General features: G+C 38.9%; 2 protein-coding genes across 3 annotated transcripts in view; both read left to right on the forward strand.

The window, feature by feature from the left end:
* LOC6651318 (formin-J) overlaps positions 1-5,583 on the forward strand; it is a 35,809-nt gene extending 30,226 nt beyond the window's left edge. For both annotated transcript variants that reach the window (XM_023180368.2, XM_002074073.4), the window contains exon 2: positions 2,420-5,583. In XM_023180368.2, coding sequence (XP_023036136.1) covers positions 2,420-5,260 — 2,841 coding nt within the window. In that variant the 3' untranslated portion in view covers positions 5,261-5,583. The remainder of the gene's footprint in view (positions 1-2,419) is intronic.
* A 2,207-nt stretch (positions 5,584-7,790) lies between these two features.
* LOC26528887 (cadherin-87A) overlaps positions 7,791-23,977 on the forward strand; it is a 56,991-nt gene continuing 40,804 nt past the window's right edge. Inside the window, exons 1-2 of the mRNA XM_015176791.3 lie at positions 7,791-7,901; positions 8,689-8,899. The gene's annotated coding sequence lies outside the window, so the exon portion shown is untranslated. The remainder of the gene's footprint in view (positions 7,902-8,688; positions 8,900-23,977) is intronic.

Genomic DNA, 23,977 nt, shown 5'->3' on the forward strand with positions numbered 1-23,977 from the left:
CGACGACAACGACAACGACAACAACGATGCAGCCAGCCAGCAACCAGCAACTGCAACTGTGGCTGACTGCGTGCGAGCTTTAGACTCGAGCCGTCAATTTGGAGCCAGTGCCAGTACTGAAACGAGTTGCTGGCGAAGCGTAAAAGCAACGAACGCTTGACGGGCTCCGGCTCCGTCTCTGTCTCCGTCTCTCTGACTTGGACCGACCAGAGCCAGAGACGGTGGCTGGAGACTGGCTTTTCGTTGCTATTGCCGCCGCTGTTGGTTGGTGTGGCAATAAAAATGTTTAACTTCCAGAGCCCCAGAGTCAGAGTCGCGTCGCAATCGCGGCTCAACAAAATAAAAAGCAGCCACAGCAACAACAGCAACAATAACAACAAAATCATCATCTCTCAACTTTCGGGACCGAGCTCTTAACGTTAACTCTTGCCCATGTTGTTGTTGTTGTTTTTGTTGCTTATAATGATGGCAAACTCGCACCTCAAAAAAAAAAAATTAGCGTAGAAAGTTTTGGATTTTTGATTTTTCAAAAATCTTTACTTAATTTCCGTTTAAAGCTTTGAATGTTGTCTTTTTTTGTTGTTTTTGTTTCGTGAAAGCTTTTGTTGTTTTCATGCAGTTGTAGCTTTTTCTACCTTAAAGTGGCGTATGCGCAATGTGCTTGGAAAACCATTACACATACGCCGCGTGAGCAATAATCAAGTCAACTCAACTCGGCAATACCGTGAATTGATGATGATAAGCGCACACAACGCGAACAACGAACAACAACGAACATGACTCAGAGTCTCGGCAGGGCCGCGCAGAATATATGTATGTAGTTACTATATATACAGAGTCGGAGACAGAAACAGAGACAAAAGAAAGCAAACAGCTTTAAGAGATATTCAGGCGAAAGATGAGGCATGTCTAGACTCTCTAGACTCTCGACTCCAGCCCCTATGCATATGCAGTTTGTAGTCGGACAACGACGACAACCCAAAAATATACCAGCTGCAGAGTAAAACGAGGGATGAAATGTGCCAGCAAAAGGAAAAAGGCAGACGGGTGAACGTTCAGTCAGGCAGGCTGGCAGGCAAACATGCTGACGATGCCGACATAAACAGGGAATGGGAACAGAGAGTTGAGTGCAGGGAAAAAGAAAAATGCGAAACACATGCGACTCAGCGACGACAACGACAACGACGACAACGGCGACGCGACGACCTCGATGACGATAACAAAAAAGAACTGAAAACGAAAACTCACCCCAAAATGAACAAACGAACGAACGGGCAACCACGATGATGCGCTCCTGGCTCTGGCTCTGGCTCCGGTTCCCCCTTATTGCTTTGCTAAATGGAAACTGCAGCCGGGGCCAGAAATATGCTAGCATATGGCAACCCTTATGAGACAAAGACTAACAGCAACAACAACAACCCAAGCCAACACAACACAACTCACAGATGTTGGAAAAACTCGAAAACTCTCTATAGAAATAAGAGGTTTTATTTTTGTGTTTTTTTCTTCATTTTTTTTGGGATGTGAATGTAAATTGAGGGTGGCAACACTGCCAAGTTATGAGAGACCGATGGGGATTAGCTTGACACAAAATTAAGATCGATGTTGAGATCGATATTACATGAACTACAATTGATATTAAAGAAATGCTGAAATAAAAATTGAGCAATCCATTCCATTACTCTGATCAAGATAAATGAAATTTGTTCAAGAATCATACGATTTTTGAAAAATTCTCCATTGTTGTTCCATGATAATTCCATGATGTTTTCTTCGATTAAAAGATGAACAAATTCGAAAAATGAAACGCCAAAAATAGTTTTCGAAAAAACAAAAATAAGAAAACTAACAGCAAAGGCAAAGCAAAAGAAAAGAAAATTTCCCATCAAATGGCGGAAGTGAGGAACGCGAAGCGAACAACATGAAGAAGGCAACGGCAGGCAGCCAGGCAGTCAGTCAGTACCCAGTACCCAGTACCCAGTCCCACGCTCTCTTAGTAGATTCAGTCGTCGTCGTCGTCGTCGTCGTCGCAGTGTGTTTTATTTTAAGAAGATTTCGAGCAGCACAAGCAGCAGCAGTAGAAGGCAATGCTGATGATGATGATGATGAGCAATGCCACGGTGGCGAGGGTGGCTGGCATTTTCATTTTCATGAGATGCGGCTGTAGATTGAATGGGTAAAACTGATGGGTGGTGGATGGGTGGGTGGTTGGTTGGTTGGTTGGTTTGTTGGCCTGACTTCAATTTTCTTGAAAAGTTTTATTTTTTTTTCGTGCTGTCCTTTGTGGAAATATCGTAGACAAGAGGCAAGTGGGTGGGGGGAAAACTGTGGGATGTTCTTGTTTTTGTTTTACATTTCTTGTTTTTTGGCGCCAATCTTTTCTAACCAGAATTTTCACTTTCTTTTTTGTGCGTTGCAGGTGAATTCAGCCATGGGTCTTCAAGCAACAGCCGCCACCAAGCGGAAGCATGAGTTGACCTTTGATAGCAAAGATGCCAATACCACCTATACGGGCAATTGTAAGCCACCGCCCATGAAGGCCAATAAATGGGCGCTCAATAACAACAACTACCTGGAATCCCTTGAAGAAGAGGAAGTGGAGCAACAGAAAATGGAGTCCAATAATAATAATATTACTGTGGTGACTTCAATGGTCAAGTCAGAGCAAAGTATTAGCAATGTTGATGAAGTTACTACAACAACAATAACAACAACAGCAACCAATCCTACAACAGCAGCAACAACAGCCCAAACTACGACTACCAAAAGTCAAGCGGAAGTTCCATTGCCACCAACAGCGAGTGCAACAATACCCGAGGATAGTATAGCCAAACTGGAGGTAGTTGCCGCTGTGCCCTGCCCAGAGCCATGGTCCTCGGCGACAGCCAACGGATCGACCATTGTCGGCGCAGGAGCAGCAGTCAATGCCAATGGCGCCACGGCAGCGGCAATTGCTGCCACCGTTGAGCCGGTGGATTGCATTTCCAAGCTGCAAGCGGTGGCCGTGCCCAGTGATCCTTGGGGCAGTATAGCCACACGTTCTACACTGGCCACCACTTTGCTCAGTGCCGATGAATTGGACGACGATGATGATGATTTCGAAGATGACTATGAGGAAGAGGAAAGCATTATACCCACCTATTGCCCCATGCGATATCATCCCTTTCATCAGCAGCAGCAGCAGCAACAGCAGCAGCAGCAGCAACAACAACAGCAGCAGCAGCAACAACAACAGCAGCAGCAACAACATCAGGCAGCGCAGCAGGCAGCAGCAGCAGCTGCCGCACAACAACAACGCAACTATAATCCCGGCTACGGCAGTCGGCCCAACTACTATTCGGAACCATTTCCCCAGCAGAATTGCTCGAGAACTGGCAGTCCGCAGCATATGGCTCCGAGGGTTTTCAATGGCCCACAATGGACAACGGCCAACGGAGGAGGAGCGCCCGGTGCAGCAGGAGGAGCCACAACACCAACGCAATTCTATGAGGCATCCAATTCAACCTACAATCCACCACCACCACCAGGTCAACAGACGATACGCTGTGCAGAAAATGGCAAATCTTATTTGGATCTGGGCAGTGCCTCGTCATCAGCCACCTCACCGTTAGCAACTGCCACGCCCACGGCTGCCAGCCCGGCGGCTAGTGTGCCAGCACCGCCCTCTCCTTTCCATGCCCTGAAACGCTGCTGCGACGGCCGCGGCGGCAGTGGCTGGTGCAATGCGAATCGATCCTGTTATAAGGACACACGCTTGAAAATCCGAAATCTCTCCATGTTCAAGTTATCCCGCTTTCGTCAGGTTTCTGAGCAATCGCTCTATAGATCGGTTCTCATTTGCAATACCCTGAAACGCATTGATCGTGAAATTGAAGTCGAAGCCAAGGAGCTGCATCAAGCCCATCAAGCGGCGGCGGCAGCTGCAGCTGCTGCACAAGCCGCCCAGCAATATCATCCAGCCTATCAGCAGCAGCAGCAGCAACAACATCCCCAACAGCAGCAGCAGCAGCAAGAGTATGTTCCAGTCTTAAACTGTGCGAGATTGGCCAATATGGAGCACTATCAGCAGGTGGCGAATGGTTTTCCCAGCCAGCAGCAGCAACAGCAGCCACAACAGCAGCAACAACACTATCATGAACGCTTGGAGGTGACAACTGGCTATCGAGGAGGTGCTGGAGGAGCAGTCGGCGGAGTTGGAGTTGCAGTTGGAATAGGAGGAGCTGGTTTTCCCCTAACACCGAGCAGCTGTGATGGTTCTCCTGGTCCGGCCTTGCATCCGTATGATCATTATCCATTTCGGGAGTCACAATCGGGTAGAGCCACGCCATTTCCCACCTGCCCAGCAACAGCAACACCACCTACAGCAGCAGCACCAACAGCAGCGGCAGCAGCAGCTGCAAGTCCAGTCATAGTCAGCAATGCCTCCGTTTCAGTCACTGCGAATAGCAGTTCAAGCAGCAGTTCCTCAGCAACTCCAGTGGCAGTCAGCAATAATATAATATCATCGTCCACCTCCTCCACATCCTGCGCAGCCTCCTTGTCAGCATCGTCAGCAACCTCAGCCTCTTCATCGTCAACATCATCCGCATTATCATCATCGTCGTCGTCATCGTCGACATCGAGCAGTCATAGCGATGCCACCAGCGATTCGGGCTATGCGGATGATGATTCCACACGCTCAATCAACTGGAGTTCAGTTCTAAGTCTTAGCTCACAATCGGCTCTGGATCCATTGAATAACAATGATCTGTTCCACATTTTACCTGCCGCATCTACGCCCACAGCTGTGCCTGTGACCATAGTGTCTTCGTCCTCGCCATCATCTGCCTCGGCGGTGAATTCAAACTCCTGCTTAGCGTCGTCCTCCCCATCGCTGGGGAACACAACGAGCTCAACTTTGGCCTTTAGCGGCAGTTTCACCACAGTTCAGGCCACCTCCAACTGCAACAGTTCGAGCTCAGCGAGTCAGAGTTGCGGCGGCAGCTCAACCACAGCCACCTTTACCACCCTCTCCACCATTTCATCCACTTCCCTAACCTCCTCCTATGTGAGCAGCATCAGTTCGAATGTGTCGGCCGGTGCCAATACCTGGGAATATGGTTTCCTCGATATGGAATTCGGTTTGGGTTCCGAGTTCACCGAGTTGGTGCCAAGCTGCAAACTTAGCTCAGCCGATGAGCTCTTCAAGAGCAGTCTCAGTGGTCCTGTGGCCACGGCCAATGAGCTAGAGCAACCCGCTCACATTATGGTTGGCAGTTAGTATCAGTTTTAGTAGGCAACAACAACAACAACAACAACGACAACAACAAAAGCGAAGCGCTGGTCGCGACGCCCCTACAAAAACTGATTAACAAAAAAGTCTTAAAAAATCTTAATTACAAAAAAAAAACGAAAAACTATTAAGAACAATTCCAAGCAGTATTCAAAATGAGAGAAACAAACAAACAAAAACAAAAAAGTGGAGGAGAATGAAACATAATTTCGAATTATGCTCAGGTTGTGAACGTAAATGTGTGCATGAAAAATCATCCCAGAATATGGATATACATATATGTATATTTAATTCAAGCAATATCCACTAAAAAATAAAACAAAAACACAAAAATCATCGCCCCAAATACAAAAAACAAAACAAACAAAAACCAATTGCAATTTTTGTCGTCTAAAATATTAACGACAAGACAAGAAAATGTAGTAGAAAAAGAAGCATTAAAAACGTAATGAAAATCGTAAACTATTAGCAAATTTTTTAAGTGTAAATATTGTAATAATACAAAACAGACAGCAAAATAAAACAAGAAACATGAACTCTTAGTAAATAAGTTGAGAAAAACAAAAAAAAAAATCAGAATTATATATAAATATATATAACTTTAGCTTTGTTAGTTGCAATTGTTGCAGTGTTTTTCGATCAACCCCAACAACAATTTAGACAGATCAATTAATGCAGAATACAAAAACAAAAACAAAAAAAATACAAGAGCAAACTAAACAAATTACATTAAAAAATGTTTGGCATAACAACAAGAACAACAATTACAAAATTAAAGCAAAGTCGAAAAACGTTTACTATAAATATTATTAGCCATAAGTATTATTATTTATATACAAAACAAGAAAAAGAAAAAACAAGAAAAACAAAGAACAACTTAAAACAAAGTTTTATAAAAAAAAAATGAAAAAAATCTAAAAAAAAAATCTAAAAAAAATCATAAAAAATCCAAGCAAATATAAAGAATTTGTTGAAAAAAAAAACACTCACTTGATTTATTTATTTGCAAGAGATTTTGAAAGATATGGATGAGTAAGAAATTTATGAAATCATGGTAAAATTAACGGATATTGATAGATGCACATACTCTATAAGTAAAGGATTCATGAGAGGCTGGAATGACGCACCATAATATTTGCGCATTTTTGGAGTCAACCATATTTTTCGTATAGCTGTAATTGATATAGTGCTCTGATCCAGATAATTTTACCAAGTTTCATTTCAGATTTCGGAATCAGATTTTGATGCTCATTAATGAGTCGTCTCCTTTTTTGCGTTACGAACATCTGACCAACTTTATAATACTTTATGCAAGGGTTTAACAATAATTAATAATAATATACATAATAAGTGCTAAAATGCTTAAAAAAGTCAAAGCTGCTGACGATACCCTCCAATAAGACCAATTCACCCAGCCGCACAGATTTCGCCCAGCCAAAATCAATGTTCGCCGTCGGTGCGCCACTGGCTTTCACTTCTGCAACTAACCTTGCTTTAAATGAAACATAGGGGCGCTCTATATAAACACACACACACTTTTTTCCGCAAGAGATAAATGGCGCCACGGTGGCATTGAATAATTTTGCACACTGGCGCCAGTTTACCATCTCTAAAAATCCCTTTATTTTACTCGCACCCTTAGCACTATTACTCGCACCCTTAGGACTATTACTCGCACCTTTAGAACTATTACTCTCACCCTTAGGACTGTTTACTCGCACCCTTAGGACTTACCATAATATCCATGCTGCAGAAAATGTTCTTAGACACAAGAAAAATTCTAAAGATCTCAAATTCATATTGCAAAATTTCAATTGTTCATTAACATGAATGAAATTCTTGCCCAATAAGTGAAAATTCACTTAGATCACGCAATAAAGCTTTGGTCAGATGTTCTGACATTTTTATTGTTGAATTTATTGAATTTAAAAGCTTCCAGAGATAAGTATGCCGATTCTAGTAATAGCGAATTGTATGAAAGTTTGAAATCTATATATTTTTCATTTTTTATTAAATCTTGGCGAGTTTTCAATTTACCGGGCGGGAGAGCTATCGATATATCATGGACTTGCATCTCTAAATGTTAGACTAGGCTGAGGCGAATTTTCAATTTGGCAGAGCGAATTTCAATTTGCCCGGGCGAATTGGCCCTGTGGTTGTTGTAGCCGAGCGAATTGAAGAGAGCAGTTTTGTTTTGATTCACCTGTTGCGCCCGTGTTTGTTGTTGTTTGTTGTTGGTTTTTTCTTCAGAGTTTTTTTGGTATTCATGGTGAGCGGTTGTGCGGTCGGTCGATGTCGGCGAGATTGTTGTTTAAAAATTCTTAAAAATATTCTAAAATCTTGAGAGATAGAACTAATTAAAATAAACGGAATTTCGGTGTTTGTTAAAAACATACACGCACGAGTGTGTGTGTGTGTGTGTGAATGTGTTTGTGTGAGTTGTGAAATACCGTTTGGTTTATAAATAATAAATAAAAATAATATATTAATATTAATAACTAATACAAATGTGTTTTTGTGTGTGTCTATGTGTGTGAAAAATGTGAAAAAGAAGAAATAGAAGCAACAAATAAGCCAAGAAAGAGCGTGCAAAGCAAGAACGAGAAGCGGTCGCGTCGGCGCAGCGTAGGTAAATAACTCAATGTGTGTGTGTGAGTGTGCGAGTGTTTGCTGTGTGTGTGTGTGCGTTTTGTGGTTTTTTTGGAATGAAGCAACAATTTAATTACGAATCAAATCAGTTCAATTACAAACAATTACAAATATGTGTAATTTGTTTTCAATTGCAGTTTGCCATTTGCATTGTAACTGTAATTACATTTCCAAACGGAAGAACCAAAGAGGCACACTCTGAATGTGTGGGCTAGAGAGAGATGGAGTGAGTTGATGGAGATAGAGATAGAGAGGGAAAAAGTTGTTGTGCCATATTCTGCTCTCCTCTAGCTAAATGGCGTAATCGTAATCTTTTGTGCCCTCTTTTAATGATTTAATTAAAAGTGTAAAATTGCAAGCCGAAATTCAATTTAGATCCATTGACTCGTAGTATGTGTGTGTGGGTAAAAAGAGAGAACGAGATGGAGAGAGTGCCATGCAATGCTGTGGGTGTTGGGGGTCACTCTCATATACATACACACATACATACATATATATTTGTACGGCTGACATTGAAGGCTTTTTACATGTTTATTTTGTACGTGCAACGCGTGCCGACCCAGAGTATTTCGTTTTATATTTCATGCTTCATCAATTTAAATTTAAAAAACAATAAAACCAAAAAGTTGACCATCTGCATTTGTGTTTGTTTTGATTTCATTGTTAAAATGTGAAAGAGGTTTTTTTTTGTTGTTTTTGTGTTGTTTTTTGCTTTTCTGTGGTTTGCCCTTCATAAGTTAAATGGCAATTTATTTATTTATTTGCAGCCCAAAGAGTAGAGAGAGAGAGAGAGAGAGTGAGACAGAGAGGTGCTAAAGAATCAGCAAAAATCGCTGTTAAAACGATTGCGTCGGCGTTTGGATCACATTCCAAAAGAGGCGACCTTTAAGTGCCTCCCCACAGCAACAGCAGCAACAACAACAACAAATTTAACTGCAACAGCCACTGAGGGTGGTGCGGTACGGCGGTGCCGGCGGGGTAAGTGAATTTCCAATTTCTTTTACCTTGTGATGATGATGAAGATGCCACGCCTACTCCAGTCCAAACGGCACTCATGTGAAAACATTTTTGCGTAGAAATTACATATTGTTGCCGTTCCTGCTTATTTTATGGGTCGCCGCTGTCGTCTTCGTCGTCATCAGCAGCAGCAGCATTTTTTACTCATCAAAGCACAAAAACATCCAAGGCGGGCCTCAATTATGTTAATTATGAAAAAGAAAAAAGAGGCCCTCGAAAAGAAAATAAAAAATCAACAACAAGAACAACAACAAGTCAGCCGCTAAAGTGGAGCGCGTACAGGTTGCCTTGGTAGTGATTGCTAATTGCAAAAGAACACACACACATTCAAATGTCTGCTTAGAATTTCATATAACGCATCCCAAATCATATGATTTTCCATACAAATTCAAGCCAATTTGATATATTTATTTTTCGACTTTTGCTCTCCCATAATGATCATAATGATCTTTTAATGGGGCGCCGCCATTCACTCGATCGATTTAACATCTTTGGATCTGCTCTTCGCTCTGTATTTGATTTCCTTTAATGATGTGTGTCTTATGGTTTTAAACATCAACATTAAATTACATAGATGAAGAGTAAGACAAAAGTTTACGAAAACAAATGTGAGGTATGATGGAGGAATTGGTGTTAATTATGATTGGATGAATATTGTGTGACCCAGTTTCCTTTTGAAAGAAACATCTCTACATGGGAATTTGTATACTTTGTAGATGGGTAAAATTTTGACGATGCTGGAACGTGATCAAATCAAAATCGAAGAAAACACTTACAAAATCTTATACTTCCGTTCTGTAACAAACACGCTCATTCGAAAATGTTCCGGTTTTGAAAGTTGATAAATAGTTGACTTACAATGTCATCATTGCTCATCATTAAAACATTTTGATTAGACAAATTCTGCACAAAATTTCCAACACACCAGTAGTTGAAATGAAAGAGATTAATTGTATTTATATCTTTATTTCTATTTATTTATTTATTTTATTTACAAGAAATAATAATGACTAATATTTAGTTGAATGTGTTAGCTACCTTGACCATCGACTCGACATACAGATTTATAATTAATTATACAGAGTTATATTTAGTTGCTTTAGGAATCTAAAGATAAGGTTGTTGTTGTGGGGGCAGGGTGTTCAAGGAGTAGAAGGTTTTGGGTTAGGTCGAAATGATTTGATCCCATATATACAGTTTGAGAACATTTTTCAAAGATGTCACACTAGCACATTAGTTGTTAGTTATCTTTCGAATTTCGGACAGGAAGATGTATGAAAGTAAGTATGTCTATGGTAGGGAAGTATGACTTCCTATGGCAAAATTTAATTTTTTGTTCCAATAGATTTGTTTCAAAATGTTTTTAATATTCCGCAACATATCTTATGGCACTTCGCGAATGGCACTACATACATATATCCTGGGACTTAAAGGAATCTTATATTCTTGAAGTGTCGAATGCAAAGTTGGCGAATTTCCATCATTATGCTGTCTTGGTTGTAGGAATTGTTTACATCCAGTAAAGTTAATAGACTATCGCTGCTCATGACAAGCTTCCGCCTTACTTCAGTGGCGTATTGGATTGCTTTAAGCATGGCGAGTGCTTCTGCTGTGAAGATGGTCAATCCGTTAAAACCGAGGCGTCAATAAATAAAATTCCTGGCATTACTATCATATCCACCCAATCTCACTAATATCTCTATTACTAAAACTTAATAATAGAATCTAAATTCTTTTAAATTTTATGATTGACCAATTGTTGCTGATTTCTGATCAGTTTTGAAATATTTTTCATAGTTTTTCCTTTAAAATTTATATATTTTAGGCCTTTTTGATTTTAAAGTTCTTTTTACATGATTTTTTTTCTCAAAAATATTATGCATTTAACTATGAATTCTAAATTTACGTATGCATAGTGTTTTTTTTTTTTTTTAGTTTTCCAATAAAAGGAGACTATAAAAGATAAAGTTACGAGAAGTTAAAACACACGAGAGAGTGTGTATGTGTGTGTGTGTGTGTATGTAGTAAATTGTTTGTTTGTTTCATAAATAAATAAGTGTATGGGCCAGACTATGGGAAAATAAATTGAAATATCTCAATCCACAGTTTTTTTTTTTTTGGTTTTTTTGTATATTCAACACTTTACATTCAACGAAATATAGACGACCATACCAAACGACCAGCCCACAAACAAACACACGCCCACCAGTCGAAAAAGACAGCCGCCTCCATGGCATATCAGATTTCTTTATTTCTTTTCATCCTTCTCTCGTTTTAACCCATTTTGAAAATGTGGTTTGGGGCCAGACTGGGCTGGACCGGCCTGAAATGGGCTGAAAGAAAAGCGTTAAGTTTCACAAAATGAACTTCCTTCCTGCTTTTGCTGCTGGCTGTGTCTTCTTCCTGTCGCGACTGACCAGACCCAGTTCCACTTTCTTTCTTATAGCTTATCCTTCGGGCCCGCCGCCAAAAATGTTTGGTTTTAAAACTTTTTGCTAACGTACCTTGAGAGAGAGAGAGAGAGCGGCCCGTGCAAACTTTAAGCGCATTTTTGGCTTTTTTCACACATACCAATATACACATGTATGTATATAAAGTTGTCTAGGCGCCATCGAACAATACAGTTGGGCGGTTGGACCGTAGGACAGGCAGGTTGGTTCCTCGTATGGGCGGACATGCAGCCAAAACAACCAGTTAATTTTCAAATTGTGCAGAGTACCAAAAAGTGCAACAACACCGTAGGAGGTGCAGAAGGGTGGTACGAGGTGGGTGACTTGATTTGATATGCCACAACTAGTTCAAAACTATAGCCAGGGCCTGCGCTGAAGCACTCTGGGGAGTTTTCGATCTGGTTTGTTCGCCTGGTCAAGAACCAACAACAACACCAACAACAATATCGAAACAACAACAGCTGGCCACAAAACTGGACGGCCGACTAGCAAGAGAAGGAGAGAGAGAGAGAGAGAGACTCTAGAGAGACTTCCACCAAATGTGTTAGCTTCGTCATTGCAAAAGGCATAAAACTTGTTTCTGTCTAAACATGGAGGCTCGCAGAGGCCCCGTCACCCACTCTACTCCACCTCAATGCGCCCCACTGCAATGGAAGCCAGTCTGAACTATCTTCCGGCTATGCGCGACTATAATAAAAACAACAACCAGCAGCAGCAGCAACCAGCAGAGTTTCAACGCAGTTCCGTCGACGGTTTGTGTAGATTTTCTATTGTTAAGGCGTTTCCCAAAAAAACAGACTAAAAAGAAGAAAAACAGCCGACATTGCCGTCTTCTTGCTCTTGTTATAACAGCGTTGCCGTCGCTGTCGTCGTCGTCGTCGTCGTCGGCATTTGCCATTGTTTGGTTGCATTAATGTGGTGATTTCGAAATTACGAAATTCTCCAGTATTTCAGTGGCCGAGAGCAAAGGGTCTGAGAGAGGCGAGTGATGGGAAACAACAGAGAAATATATGGGTGGGGCGATATTACTGTTCCTGATCCATTGTGGCATTCGCTGCGATAAAATTGATTGTAAAAGCGCGGTCAGACATGCTGAGGAAATGAGCACGGCCAGCAGAATTGCTTTATACCCTAGTCAAATTGGCACTATCGAAATCTATATCATATTATATAGTTGCACCAACAACTTGAATTGGTAAAACTAGTTAGAGTCTTATTTAAGTCTTTAACTATTTGTCCCTATTCAAGTTTAAATATTTAATAAGTAAGCAATAGGCTAGAAGTGTTCAATATTTCCAAAAAGTTTATAACTTTTCGTATGCCTTGTTACTTAAAAATTATATACAAGCAATGCTTGATTTTAAAATGTTTTTCATCCGCAGAATTCTGCAAACACTTCTTTATATGTTCCAAAAATTGAATTCTTGCTTTGCTTATTTAATTATTTTGGGAGCAAATTTTCCGCATTCCCCCGCCTATGGGTATATACTACCTTTGCCAAAATTTATCAACATTTGTACACTTACATAAATCGCAAAGGTGCTAGGCCTTTAACTTAAAGAAAGAAAGAAAGAAATTTCTTATTCTTCATTATTTTTTTGAGACTTTAGATTAGAAATTTCCACAAAATAAAATTAATATAAAGTTGAAAAAGGAATTATTTAAGTATCTTCCATCACTAATATTAAGTTTAAACAGCTTTCAATTTACAAATGAATCAAAGATCATTAAAAGCTTGAAATTAACGTTCTAATTGTTTATATTTTCGGACATTTGTTTCTTTGCTTATATTTCTTTCGAAAATGTATGTCTTATTTATAATTTATTAGCACATTAACGACTAACTATATTTTAACTTGAAGGCAATCTACATATTCTTTATCCAAATCTTTATTTCCTTTGTGTTTGCTTTTAGCTTCAAGCAGCTCTTATAAGTTTTTGTAGTTTCAAAAGTTTTCAATTTTATCAGTAGTTCTAAATGGGAGAATTTAATTCCAACTTTTATTTTGTAGTGTTTTGACGTCTATTATATAGTCGCCTGAAATTCTGTAACATAAGCAACAACTACTTACAACAAACAACAACTTTCCAACTAAATAACTACATGTGTTAATCGTTTACTCTAATTATTTCAAACTGCATAATAATTCCTAATGAAAAGGAACTTTGTCGCAATTAATCTCATTCCCATTCATAGAAGTACTCCCAAACGTTGTGATTTATTAGCCATAGTTTATCTTGAAACATAAATCAAAAACCCTTAAACTATAAACTATAGACATGTGATGCAGCAGTTATAGTCGTTCCGGTATATGTCCACCATTTGGCAATTGTTTTTTTTTGTGTCTTCCTTCCTTAACGCTTCCTTCCGCTGGTTGTTGCTTCTGGTTAATGGCCAAAAACTGAAAGAGCAAGTGGGTAAACTGCACACACACACACCCACACAGAGAGAAATTTTTAATCAAGCAGCCAGCCACCCACCCTAAAACAGCGGACCGTAACCATGCATCAGTAACAGGAATATCAGAAGCAGCATCTGCAGCAGCTGTGATTCCACTGAAGGGGGCAAAGGCGGGGCCACAGCCCAGAGCAAGTGTTTCGGGAGCCCTGGCAAAAAATGCAATCAACGTCAAATGTGCTTGGAAACTTTGTGCAAAATAATAGAAAAGCCATTAATTTCACTTCTCGTCGAAGAATCCAATGCCGCTCCAGCTCCACTAGTTGGGACATATGGCGGATAGAAAGGATAATGAAGAGAAAAGATGAAGAAAGAAAGGAAGGAAAGAAAAGAAAACAGTAAAGTAATTTTTAATTATGCGCATAACGTGAGAAAACTTTGATTTGATTGGTATTACACTTAATGCGATTATTGGCTGGACGCATCCCAATTTACGTTTTTTTTTGTCTGGGTTTCCAACAAATTCTCATTAGTCTAACTAAAAAACAACAGAAAACCCCAAAAAAAAGAACTCGTGAAAAGTTTTGCGACATATGCAAAGCACTTTTCATTAGTAACAACCGCTAATTTCACTTAGCGGTATACCAGCAGCAGCAGCAGAGAGAGGAGAGGGACTAGACTTTTCCCCTTTCACCCATAACAAGTTTTAAATTTAATTTTGTTTTAAAAACATTAAAAGAAAAACACACACACACATAAAAAAGATGTTGGAAAAGTTACTAGAAAACGATATTCATTTCAATTCCATTTTGATTTAAGAAACTAAGCACATTAAAGTACTAATTGATGAACTAAATGTTTAATTAACAATTAACTACCACTTTCCTGAAAAGTTTTCTCAACTTTTGATCATGTTGTTGTTGTTGTTGATCATAATTAAATGTCTCTGAAATCGATTTACTTTACATTTATGAATGACAATGACCTCTCCTTTCCATCCTCCACTCCCATCCACCACCTATTGGCCCCATCCATGGGTCATCGTTCACTGACTTTTTGCAGAGTTAGAAAAAAGTTTAACTAGCCAGCTCAGCCAGCAGCTAATGCAATAAACAACTTTACTTTACTAAATTTTTTTTTTTTGCTGTTGTTAGTTAGTCGGTTAGTTGGTGTACTGCATTAAACTTGTCAAATGAAGTCGCTTTTGAAGTTAGATTGCCAACTGATGATGACCCAGGGATGATGAGTTGCCTCCGGGGCAAGCAGACCCTCTAGACCCTGGACCCCAGACAGACGCGTGTCTCTATTGTGGACATGGATTAGAGTCAAATGTTGTAGAAAATGTTTTTCCAGTAAATGCTGTCGAAAAAGTATTTATAATTGCCAGCCTTAGGGGTTCTCAGACTAAAGCTAAATCCGGTTCAGTGTTGATATTTTGTCCTTAAATTGTTTAAATAGTGAAACGAGAGGTGATTGATAAGTTGAGTGAAGTTAAATTTAATATAATTTTGCAATGAAAACTTTTCAGTTAACCCACTGACATTTGTTCATGTTTCCCTCACACACAAAATGCCATCATATTTTGCTTCAACGGTGTCTAACAAAGCAATTAGAGCCACGGATACGCCAACACCGTTGAGTTTGTTAAGTAAACGACACACACACACACACACAGACAGAGGCAAAGGATGGGATGAAGAGAGAGAGCCCTAGGGGTATATTCATTAGGCCGGGGCTGGAACGGAAGTAAGTTGGGTTTGGGTGTTCGTTGCTGGCAGGCAACTTATGGGTCACTTGTTCAAGAAGAAGAATATTTTGAAAAAGTTTTTTTGCCTCCTCCAACTTGTTGTTTTTATTCTCTGTGTCCAAAAGTTGTCCGTTGGCATAAGGTAGGCGGCGAGGGGCGAGGCGAGGGGTCCTAATGAGCGCTCGCGTATTTTACAATGAATATAATTAAATGCGTCCAAGGTGTAAACTAGCGAATTGTTTGATCCCATTCAGTCAAGCTTCGTCACTTTTGCTTTTTCAACAGATTTTTTCCATGTCCATTTATTCTCTGCTGCTCCTTTTTAGGTAGCCCTTCATCTGTTTTCTCCTTTTGTGCTTGCTCAGCAGAGAATATTGTGAAAGTTTTCTTTTGGGCTCAGCAGTTTTTGTTTTTGTTTGTATAGTTGTCTATATTTTGCTATCGTGGGTTGTTTGGTAAGTATTAACAAGTGAATTTAGTTTAGGATTAACACAGATATAGATCCAACGCGAATATTTCACTATGAGAATCGCTACCGTATCTAAAATATATGATATATTTGGAAAGAAAAAAGATTCTTCCTTATTTCGAAAACAATTTTGAGTTCTTTTTTTTTATCTACTTTAAACTCATGCTGAGTTTTTTAAAAATAGCTCATGTTATAAATAGTCTAAACATTGCTCGTAAGAACAATGAACTTGAAAATTGAAATTATTAATACATTTTTGTGTATAGATAGTTGGAAAACTTTGGTATTAACCCCCTTGCCTTTCTCGAGGGCATTCTTGAATGCGTTCTCCCACTCTAGTTTCAACAGGAACTTGATCGGTACAAAACATGACATGGATGAGTCCTGTTTCGCCTGAAGACAGAGCCGAACTGAATTACTTAAAATTGCGAGTTGATTTGCTTAATGGGTTAGTCTATTACTCAGTGTTTTTTTTTTTTGTTTGTTTGAAAACTTCTTTAGCAACTTGATGATGATTTTGGTGTGGGAAGGGAAAGAAAGAAGGGAAATGGCATGGCATCCAATTTCTTTCACCTTTTATCTGGGATGTTGCATCAAGTGCAGCTGCTTGTTAATCAGCAGGATAATGAGTCTGGCGCAAAAAAAAAAAGGGAGAACAAAAAGGAAAAGGACTGTGTCCTACTGACTACTGACTGCTGACTACTGACTGTGTTGTCGCTGTGTGCCTAATTAAAAGAGTTGTTGCCGGTGTCAAAGAAGTGAGCTCGACGTTGGCCGCACTGAATCAACTTTCTATGGCACCACTTTCGCTGTCCCCCTTCCCCTTCCCGTCATCCTCTTCATGTCACATTTCTCTCCTCGATGAATATTCTTGTTCTGCATTAGCATTGAATGAGAGACACAGAAACCAGTTTCTTTGGCTTTGGTGATGCTGGTGAGACACAAAAAAAACTACAAAAAAAAAAAACAAAATTTTTGTTTGCTTTTTTGTTTTTATTTAACCAATGCTTTAACCATAAAAACAAATAAAAACCACTTGCTAGATAAACAACTGACTGACATTGGGCCACAAAAGCAAAAATGCTTCATTTCTCTCCTTTTTGTCTTTCTCTTCTATCACCCATTTCTTATTTTGTTTTGCATCGACCTTATCTGCAGGTGTGTCTCTAGATGATATTATATTTCTTACTTTTTACTTGCAATAGCCCTGCAACCACCCACTCACCTACCTGCCCCCTTTACCTACTGCACTTTGTGGCTTTCACTTCAATTTCAGATTTTGCTTGCCGCTTTTTATTTTATTCCTTTTCATTTCTCGGCATTTCTTTTGTGTCAGAGTCAGAGGAAATATATTTAATATTTGACGATTGTTTATGACAGTCAAGTAGGAAGATTCGCATACTAGAAACAACATAAATTGGATTCTTTTTTAAAGTTTCAGAACAAAGATTGACAGAAAAAGTAAAGAAATTACCTAAGTAGTTATCATGGGCTGTTACTTTAGATGAAAAACAATAAAATTATAATCACTATTTTGAATCCTAACAATATTTAAAGATTTAAACCAAAAGGAAATTAAAGTTCCATACATAAAATAGCAAACAAATTAAAAATCAAATTAATTATAATTCCTTCAAGTACATTCATTTTTAAATTTTTTCTTAAAGTATTGCCAAATGAAATTGCGATTCAAAAACAAGTGTAAATGGGTTCCATTTTTTCATCATCACCAACTACATAATTATGTAAATATATAAAGCATCTTTCATGGAGAGAGATTACTAAAGCTTATTGAAGAGGTACATATAAATGTAGGTTTGTGTGCTGACTCTTTATTTTTGTTTTTTTTCTTAACCTGTCGTTTCGTTTCGTTGGCCATTGCCAATGACGTTTTTTTAAGATTCCGCCTCATTTTTTTTTGTTGTTTGCTTCGTGACGGCGTTAACTTTTGCACACGCATTGATGACGAATGGCCAACGGAAAATGATGAATGTTTAATGGGCCAATGCGACAGCAAACATGCGGGTTGAGAGAGTGGTGAGGAAGAGCTCTCCAGCTGGAGCGGAAAAGGGGGAAACACATATGCATCACAGAAAGTGGGTGACATGAAAAGTTTGCCAAAAAATGAAGTTGGCAAAAATTAAAGAAAAATAACAAATTTATTAAGAAGTCATTATTTTCTAGTATTTCTCCAAGATAAAAAACTGTTAAAGTAGTAGTATAAAATATACTTTAAATACTTTACGTCAGATTTATTAATAAACTACAATATTTTCTATATTTTTAAGAACCTGTCTAGACAACTTTGAAACTATGTGAAATTTAACAACTTTTTAAATGAGCCTCGTCGAGTTGATAGTATTTATTACATTTTGTATAAAGTAAACCACATTTTGTTTTGCTTTAGAGCAACTCGTTTATCACCCGCCACACCAAATGGACCCACTGAACACTATATGTGTTCATAATTGTGGCACACACACACACACACATGCGTATCAGTCATGTAGATGAGACGTGAGGCAAGTGTATTTTTTCTTTCTTCCTCACAGAGGTTTTTCTTGTGTGGAAAAAAAGTGACATTGCGTGGTGGCTGTCGAATGATGTCATGTTGACTATCAGTCTGCCTGTCTGTGTGTCTCTTTGCCTGTCCGTGGCTGTCTCTGTAGTTGTCTGTCAGACTGTCTATTTGGCCATTTCTCTCTCTCACACACACACACACAGTCACATTTATTTGCTTGGCTGCTAACCCGCCTTTATAAATCAGTTACCAAGGCGCTGATGCTGCAATAAAAAGGTGCGATTTATCATAATAGCTGACGCATGCTGTAGAGTTTCCCTATTCTCTCTCTGTCTCACTCGCTTTTCCCACATCTCCAACAACTCTCAGGAGGGGGGGAGTGTGTTGGGAGAGTTGTGAATTCCTAGCTATGTACATTTATATTTCGCAATATACGCAATGGATGCTACTGCTGTCGTTGTGAATCCATCGATTTCATTTTTGCCATTTTCCGCATTTTTCACAAATCTGTTTTCTACACACACACACTCACAAAGTTAGAAAGAGATGTAGATAGTGTGTGTGTGTGTGTGTCTGTATGTGAAAATATGTGAGGCAGCCTTGCGTCGCCAGTTCATATTGATTACAACAAATTTTCCTTTACTTCACTTCACTTTACCGTCGCCGTTTTGTCGTCAACGATAAACTGAGAGTGGGGAGAGAGGAGTGGTGACGGCGGTGGGGGGGTGGCGAAAAAGACATAGAGTGAAAGAAAATTTATGCTTATGTAACTCGTATTTATTTCAAGAATTCCATCTATGTATTGTAAGATGAAAATCATTAAAGAAAATTGCTAAAATATCTCCATCTATCTATTTTCTATCTCTTTCTAATATTTACTCTATCAACTATATTCAATTCGAAGCGAAACGAAACGAAATTCAAATGCAAATGTAAAAGTCAAATAAAGATTTTTGCAATGTAAATTAACAGTGAGAAAAGTGAGAGAAAAAAAAAAAATGATGCCAAAAATATGCACAAACAACAATGAACCAACAACCAACCAACCTTCCTTTGTATCTCTTCTCTATCCCAATCCCAGTCCCAGTCCCGGTTACAGTTCCAGTTGGGAGGAATTGGAGGCTATGAAATAATCCAAAACGACAAATATGCGCGCTGTTTTATCCATTGAAAGGTCCGTCCGCCGTTGTCCCAATGTTTATGTATGTTGTGTGTGTGTGTGTGTGGCCAGTTGGTTAGCCAAGCTTCACACAAAGCCGTTTTCTGCGTGTGTGTGTGTATGTGTGGTGGTAACTGTTGGCATTATTGTTGCTGTTGTTGTAATTCTTTTTTATTTTGGAGCCAGTTACCCCGACAGACGCCAACAACAATGGCAACAACTGAGCAAAACCACATACATAAACCGGTTCAACGAAATTCCAGACACAGCAGCCACAACATCAGCAGCCGGCATACCCTACATCCCCTTACCACCAATGTCCCCTGTCCCCTAGCCACCAAGATCAAGTCTCCATCGAAGACTCGAATACGACAGGCAACAGCAGCCGGCACTAAATGTCAAGCGAGTGAACGGTTTTTGGTACAGCAAAAAAAAAACAACAAAATAACTAAGTAAGAGTGAGGGAGAGGGAAGAAAGAAACACACCAAGACTGAGACTGAGACTAGGAGATGGTGAGGCAACCTCCCATATATGATGTGAGAGTGAGATGCGATGCGATGCGATGCTGTGGCCCCCAAACGGTGCAGAAAAGTAAAGAAAAACGGCTACAACTACAAGAACGCGACCCGCTGGTTCTGTTCTTCTGGCCTTTTGCTATATATGTATGTATGTGTATACACTTTAGTACTCCACTCGTAACTTGAAGGCAAAGAAATGTGAGCAAATTGGTAGTGCGATTAGTAAAGGAGAAAGAGAGAAAGAAAGAGTTCGTACACACACAAACAGACACACAGTAGGGCAATAAAGGAGCTGAAGAGAGAGAGCGAGAGAGATCAGGGGACGACTTGCATCAAAGGGAAGACAACATATTATATTAGGATGCGGGAAATTCAAAGTGAAACTCTAGTGAAAAAAGATAAATTTGAGGAGAATAAATTGTCGAAGAATAATACCCAAAAAAAAAAAACAAAGAACTACAAATAATTAAGATTTTCTTGAAAAAATACCCACATTAATTTGGTAAATATAAGAATTCTAAAATCTGTTATAATGTCTCTTAAATCAAACTATCTAACAGTGTAATGTTGATGCAATCATCAAATGGATTTTGCAAAAACAAACAACAAACAATAAATGGTTAGAAAAGTTGCCATTGCCAAAAGGCAAAGAGACAGATAGAGAGAGAGAGAACTTTCCAATTCCCAAGATGCACACTGGCTTGACCATTATTAGAACCAATCATTCAATAAATCTAATCAGTGGAAATGCATTCTCGACTCGAATTTTGTAGAAAGGATTTGCGCAATACGAATGACGATGACGCTGAGGACGAGGCATGATGATGCCCGCGGCGGGGCTAACAAGCGGCAGCAAACACACAACAACCAACCGAAACGAGAACCAATTGGTTTTTCCGTAGGGCAAACTCTCTCCCTTTCTCTCATTGGCCTCTCTCCCACCCACCACCAGACCAGAAATGGTCATTTGAAAATTCATTTTAATCCAAATTGATAATGAAATATGGTGATGGAAAATGCATGTGCTAGTTAAACGGACCCATTGACATTGGTCAATGGCTGCGGCCAAATAGTTCAATAGGAACAATTAGCGCAATCGGACTATTGCGGTTGATTTCGTTATGTCAGAACAGGAGGAAAATGGGAAAATTATTATGGCAAAACAATATAGAGGAAAGTTATTTGAAAAAAAAACCAACATTATTTTCTACTTGCTTAAACAAATTCCAAATTCTACTTTACTGACCCATGACATATTTGTTGTTTATTTACAACTTCCTTTGAATAAATTATGCAAATAAAATAGCAAAGAAATACCAAACAAAACAGGAAGATATGGAAATGACAATAGAAAGAAGAAGAAGAAGAAGAAGAAGAAGAGCAAATGTAAATGAATGACATATTTTCATCTTTCAGTGTTTATTATTATGTTTGGCTTGAGTACTTTAAATTTGTTCTCAATAGACCATAATTGCTATTAATTTGTACAACTTGACATTTTGCCACATTCTGAACAACAAAGCAAAATGTGCAAATCAAATTTGGCTAAACATAAATTTGGCAATTACTTTTAAGAGAGAGATAGAGTGAGAGAGACAGAAAAAGAGAGAATGATGGAGCGAGAGAGTTTGGCCAAAAAGTTTTTTTTGTTGTTGTTGCCTAATTTATTTCCATTGTGGAAAATTGTTACAAGGTTGAATAAGTTTTGTATTTATTGTTGTTCAATGGCCACAAGTAAACATTTAAATTATAACAAGACCACAAACAATAGAGAGCAAAAGTACCATTAACAATTGCCCATTGCCCAAAAAGCTAAGAGTCAAACCGAAATCAACCGCATCGAGTCTGGAAATCAAAATTGGCCAAAATTACATTTCTGTTTGTTGTGTTTTTGGCTCCAAATGAATAATTTGCCGGCCATAGTTAGACAAACAAAATCAATGTCCTGCAAATGGGTAAACTTTACTCCACCCCCTAAGCCCCACCCTTCTCTTCTCTTTCATTCGGCACCCAAAAAGCGAATTGGCAACAGCTGCTGGCGTCTCCCTATGTGTGTCTTTGTGTATGTGTGTGTGTGTGTGTGTCTCTATAGAAACTGGTTACTTGTTATTGAATTAAAGTGACTTGATTTACGATGGGAATGCATTTGCCAACTGCTCTTAATGGCATTGGGCATCGGCATCGGCATGGACATCGACATAGCCAACTATGACGTCGAAGAAATATAGAGAGAGAGAGAGAGAGAGATCTATGGCAAGGTTATGTCTAAACGTATGCGTAATATCACGCATACGCAGCGTTCAACTCGATAATTTAAGTTATCATTCAACTTGTTGTTGTTGCAGTTGTTAAACTAAACTAAACCCACTAAATGACAACAGATAGTGATAATAATTTATGCATGTCTCTCATGTTATGTGTTGCAATAGCTACAACAGCTACGCCCCAACTCCCCCCACCCAACCATCTAACAATCTATCTAACCTTTCTCCCTCTGTCTCTCTCTCTCTGTCCTTCGACCCCAACACATTGGCCACATATAATTTAATTAAAATGAAATCTCACACGGGCGCTGAACTGCAAACTGTGAATGCAAATTATTATTAATTACAACAGAGAGGCAGAGCTATGACTACAAATGTTCATCTATGTATGTATGTAAGTGTGTGTAGGTGTTAGCATGGGCGTAGTCAGTGTCTAAGGATGTTCAGAACCAAAGTTACCTGGTTGTTTGTTAATAGTTGTTCCTTTCATTATTAGCTTAAAACCCAAAAATTATCTCACCGACTATTAACAAAGCCCATTAAGATCTAGAATATTGATTAATGGTTAGTTTTTGGCCATAAATCTCTGACTAATTTTTGTCAAATGTAAAACAAGAATGTCAAATGAATATTAAGCTGCTGATTTCTGCCATGAGCCATAATAATTTCCTTTGGGAAACCCTTTATTGACGTAAGGTATTTTATCACATTTGGTTACGCCCATGTGTGTTTTGAGTTTGGTTTTTGTTTGTGTGTGTTCGTGTAAGTGAAGACATAATGACGCCAACTGCTGACAGTTTATTGCAAAACCCGCTTAATGTGTGAGTGTGTTTGTGTCTGTGTAAGTGTGTACGAGTGCCAGTGTGCGATTGTCTCCGTGTGTATGTTTGTTCTAACTGTTGAAGCTCTTAAATCAAATTAAAAGAAATCTAAGCTTATTTTGCACTCTAACCCCTCTTTCTCCTCCTCCTCTTTGATTCTCTCTGGTAGTGGTTTATCTTGCTATTAGCATAGTTTGCAGTTGTCGTTGCAAAACTCAACTTCCTTTTTCTTCTACTTTTGTGTCATCAAAATGAGACAATAGCAATAATAACACCCCAGATAATAACGCAGATGATGACGATAATAATGTCTGTATGGCATGCCTGGTATGTATTTGTTTGTTCTACTCAAGTTATAATTAGGCCAAACATAATCTGGAAGTATACATATATTTCTAAGCTTTGGATAGAACATTTAATTAAAGTGGTTCCCAGTAATCAAAGTTCAAAGTTAATGGGGAAACTGACATCTCTCCCTCTTCTTATGTCTTGAGAAGTATCATTTCTAAGGAAATGCTTTAGTTTATTGGACAGCAATTTCAATTAATTTGGCAAAAGCTGTAAAACTTATTAATCGGCAATCAGTATAACAAATTGAATTTGTCAAATTCTATCTCTCAGATGCTATATGTATATGTAATCTTTGATCATTTAGATTTGGAGTTTGCTTTAAACTTTTGTATTTTAAAGT

The sequence above is a fragment of the Drosophila willistoni genome, chromosome 3R, assembly GCF_018902025.1.
Source record: "Drosophila willistoni isolate 14030-0811.24 chromosome 3R, UCI_dwil_1.1, whole genome shotgun sequence".
NCBI lineage: Eukaryota > Metazoa > Arthropoda > Insecta > Diptera > Drosophilidae > Drosophila > Drosophila willistoni.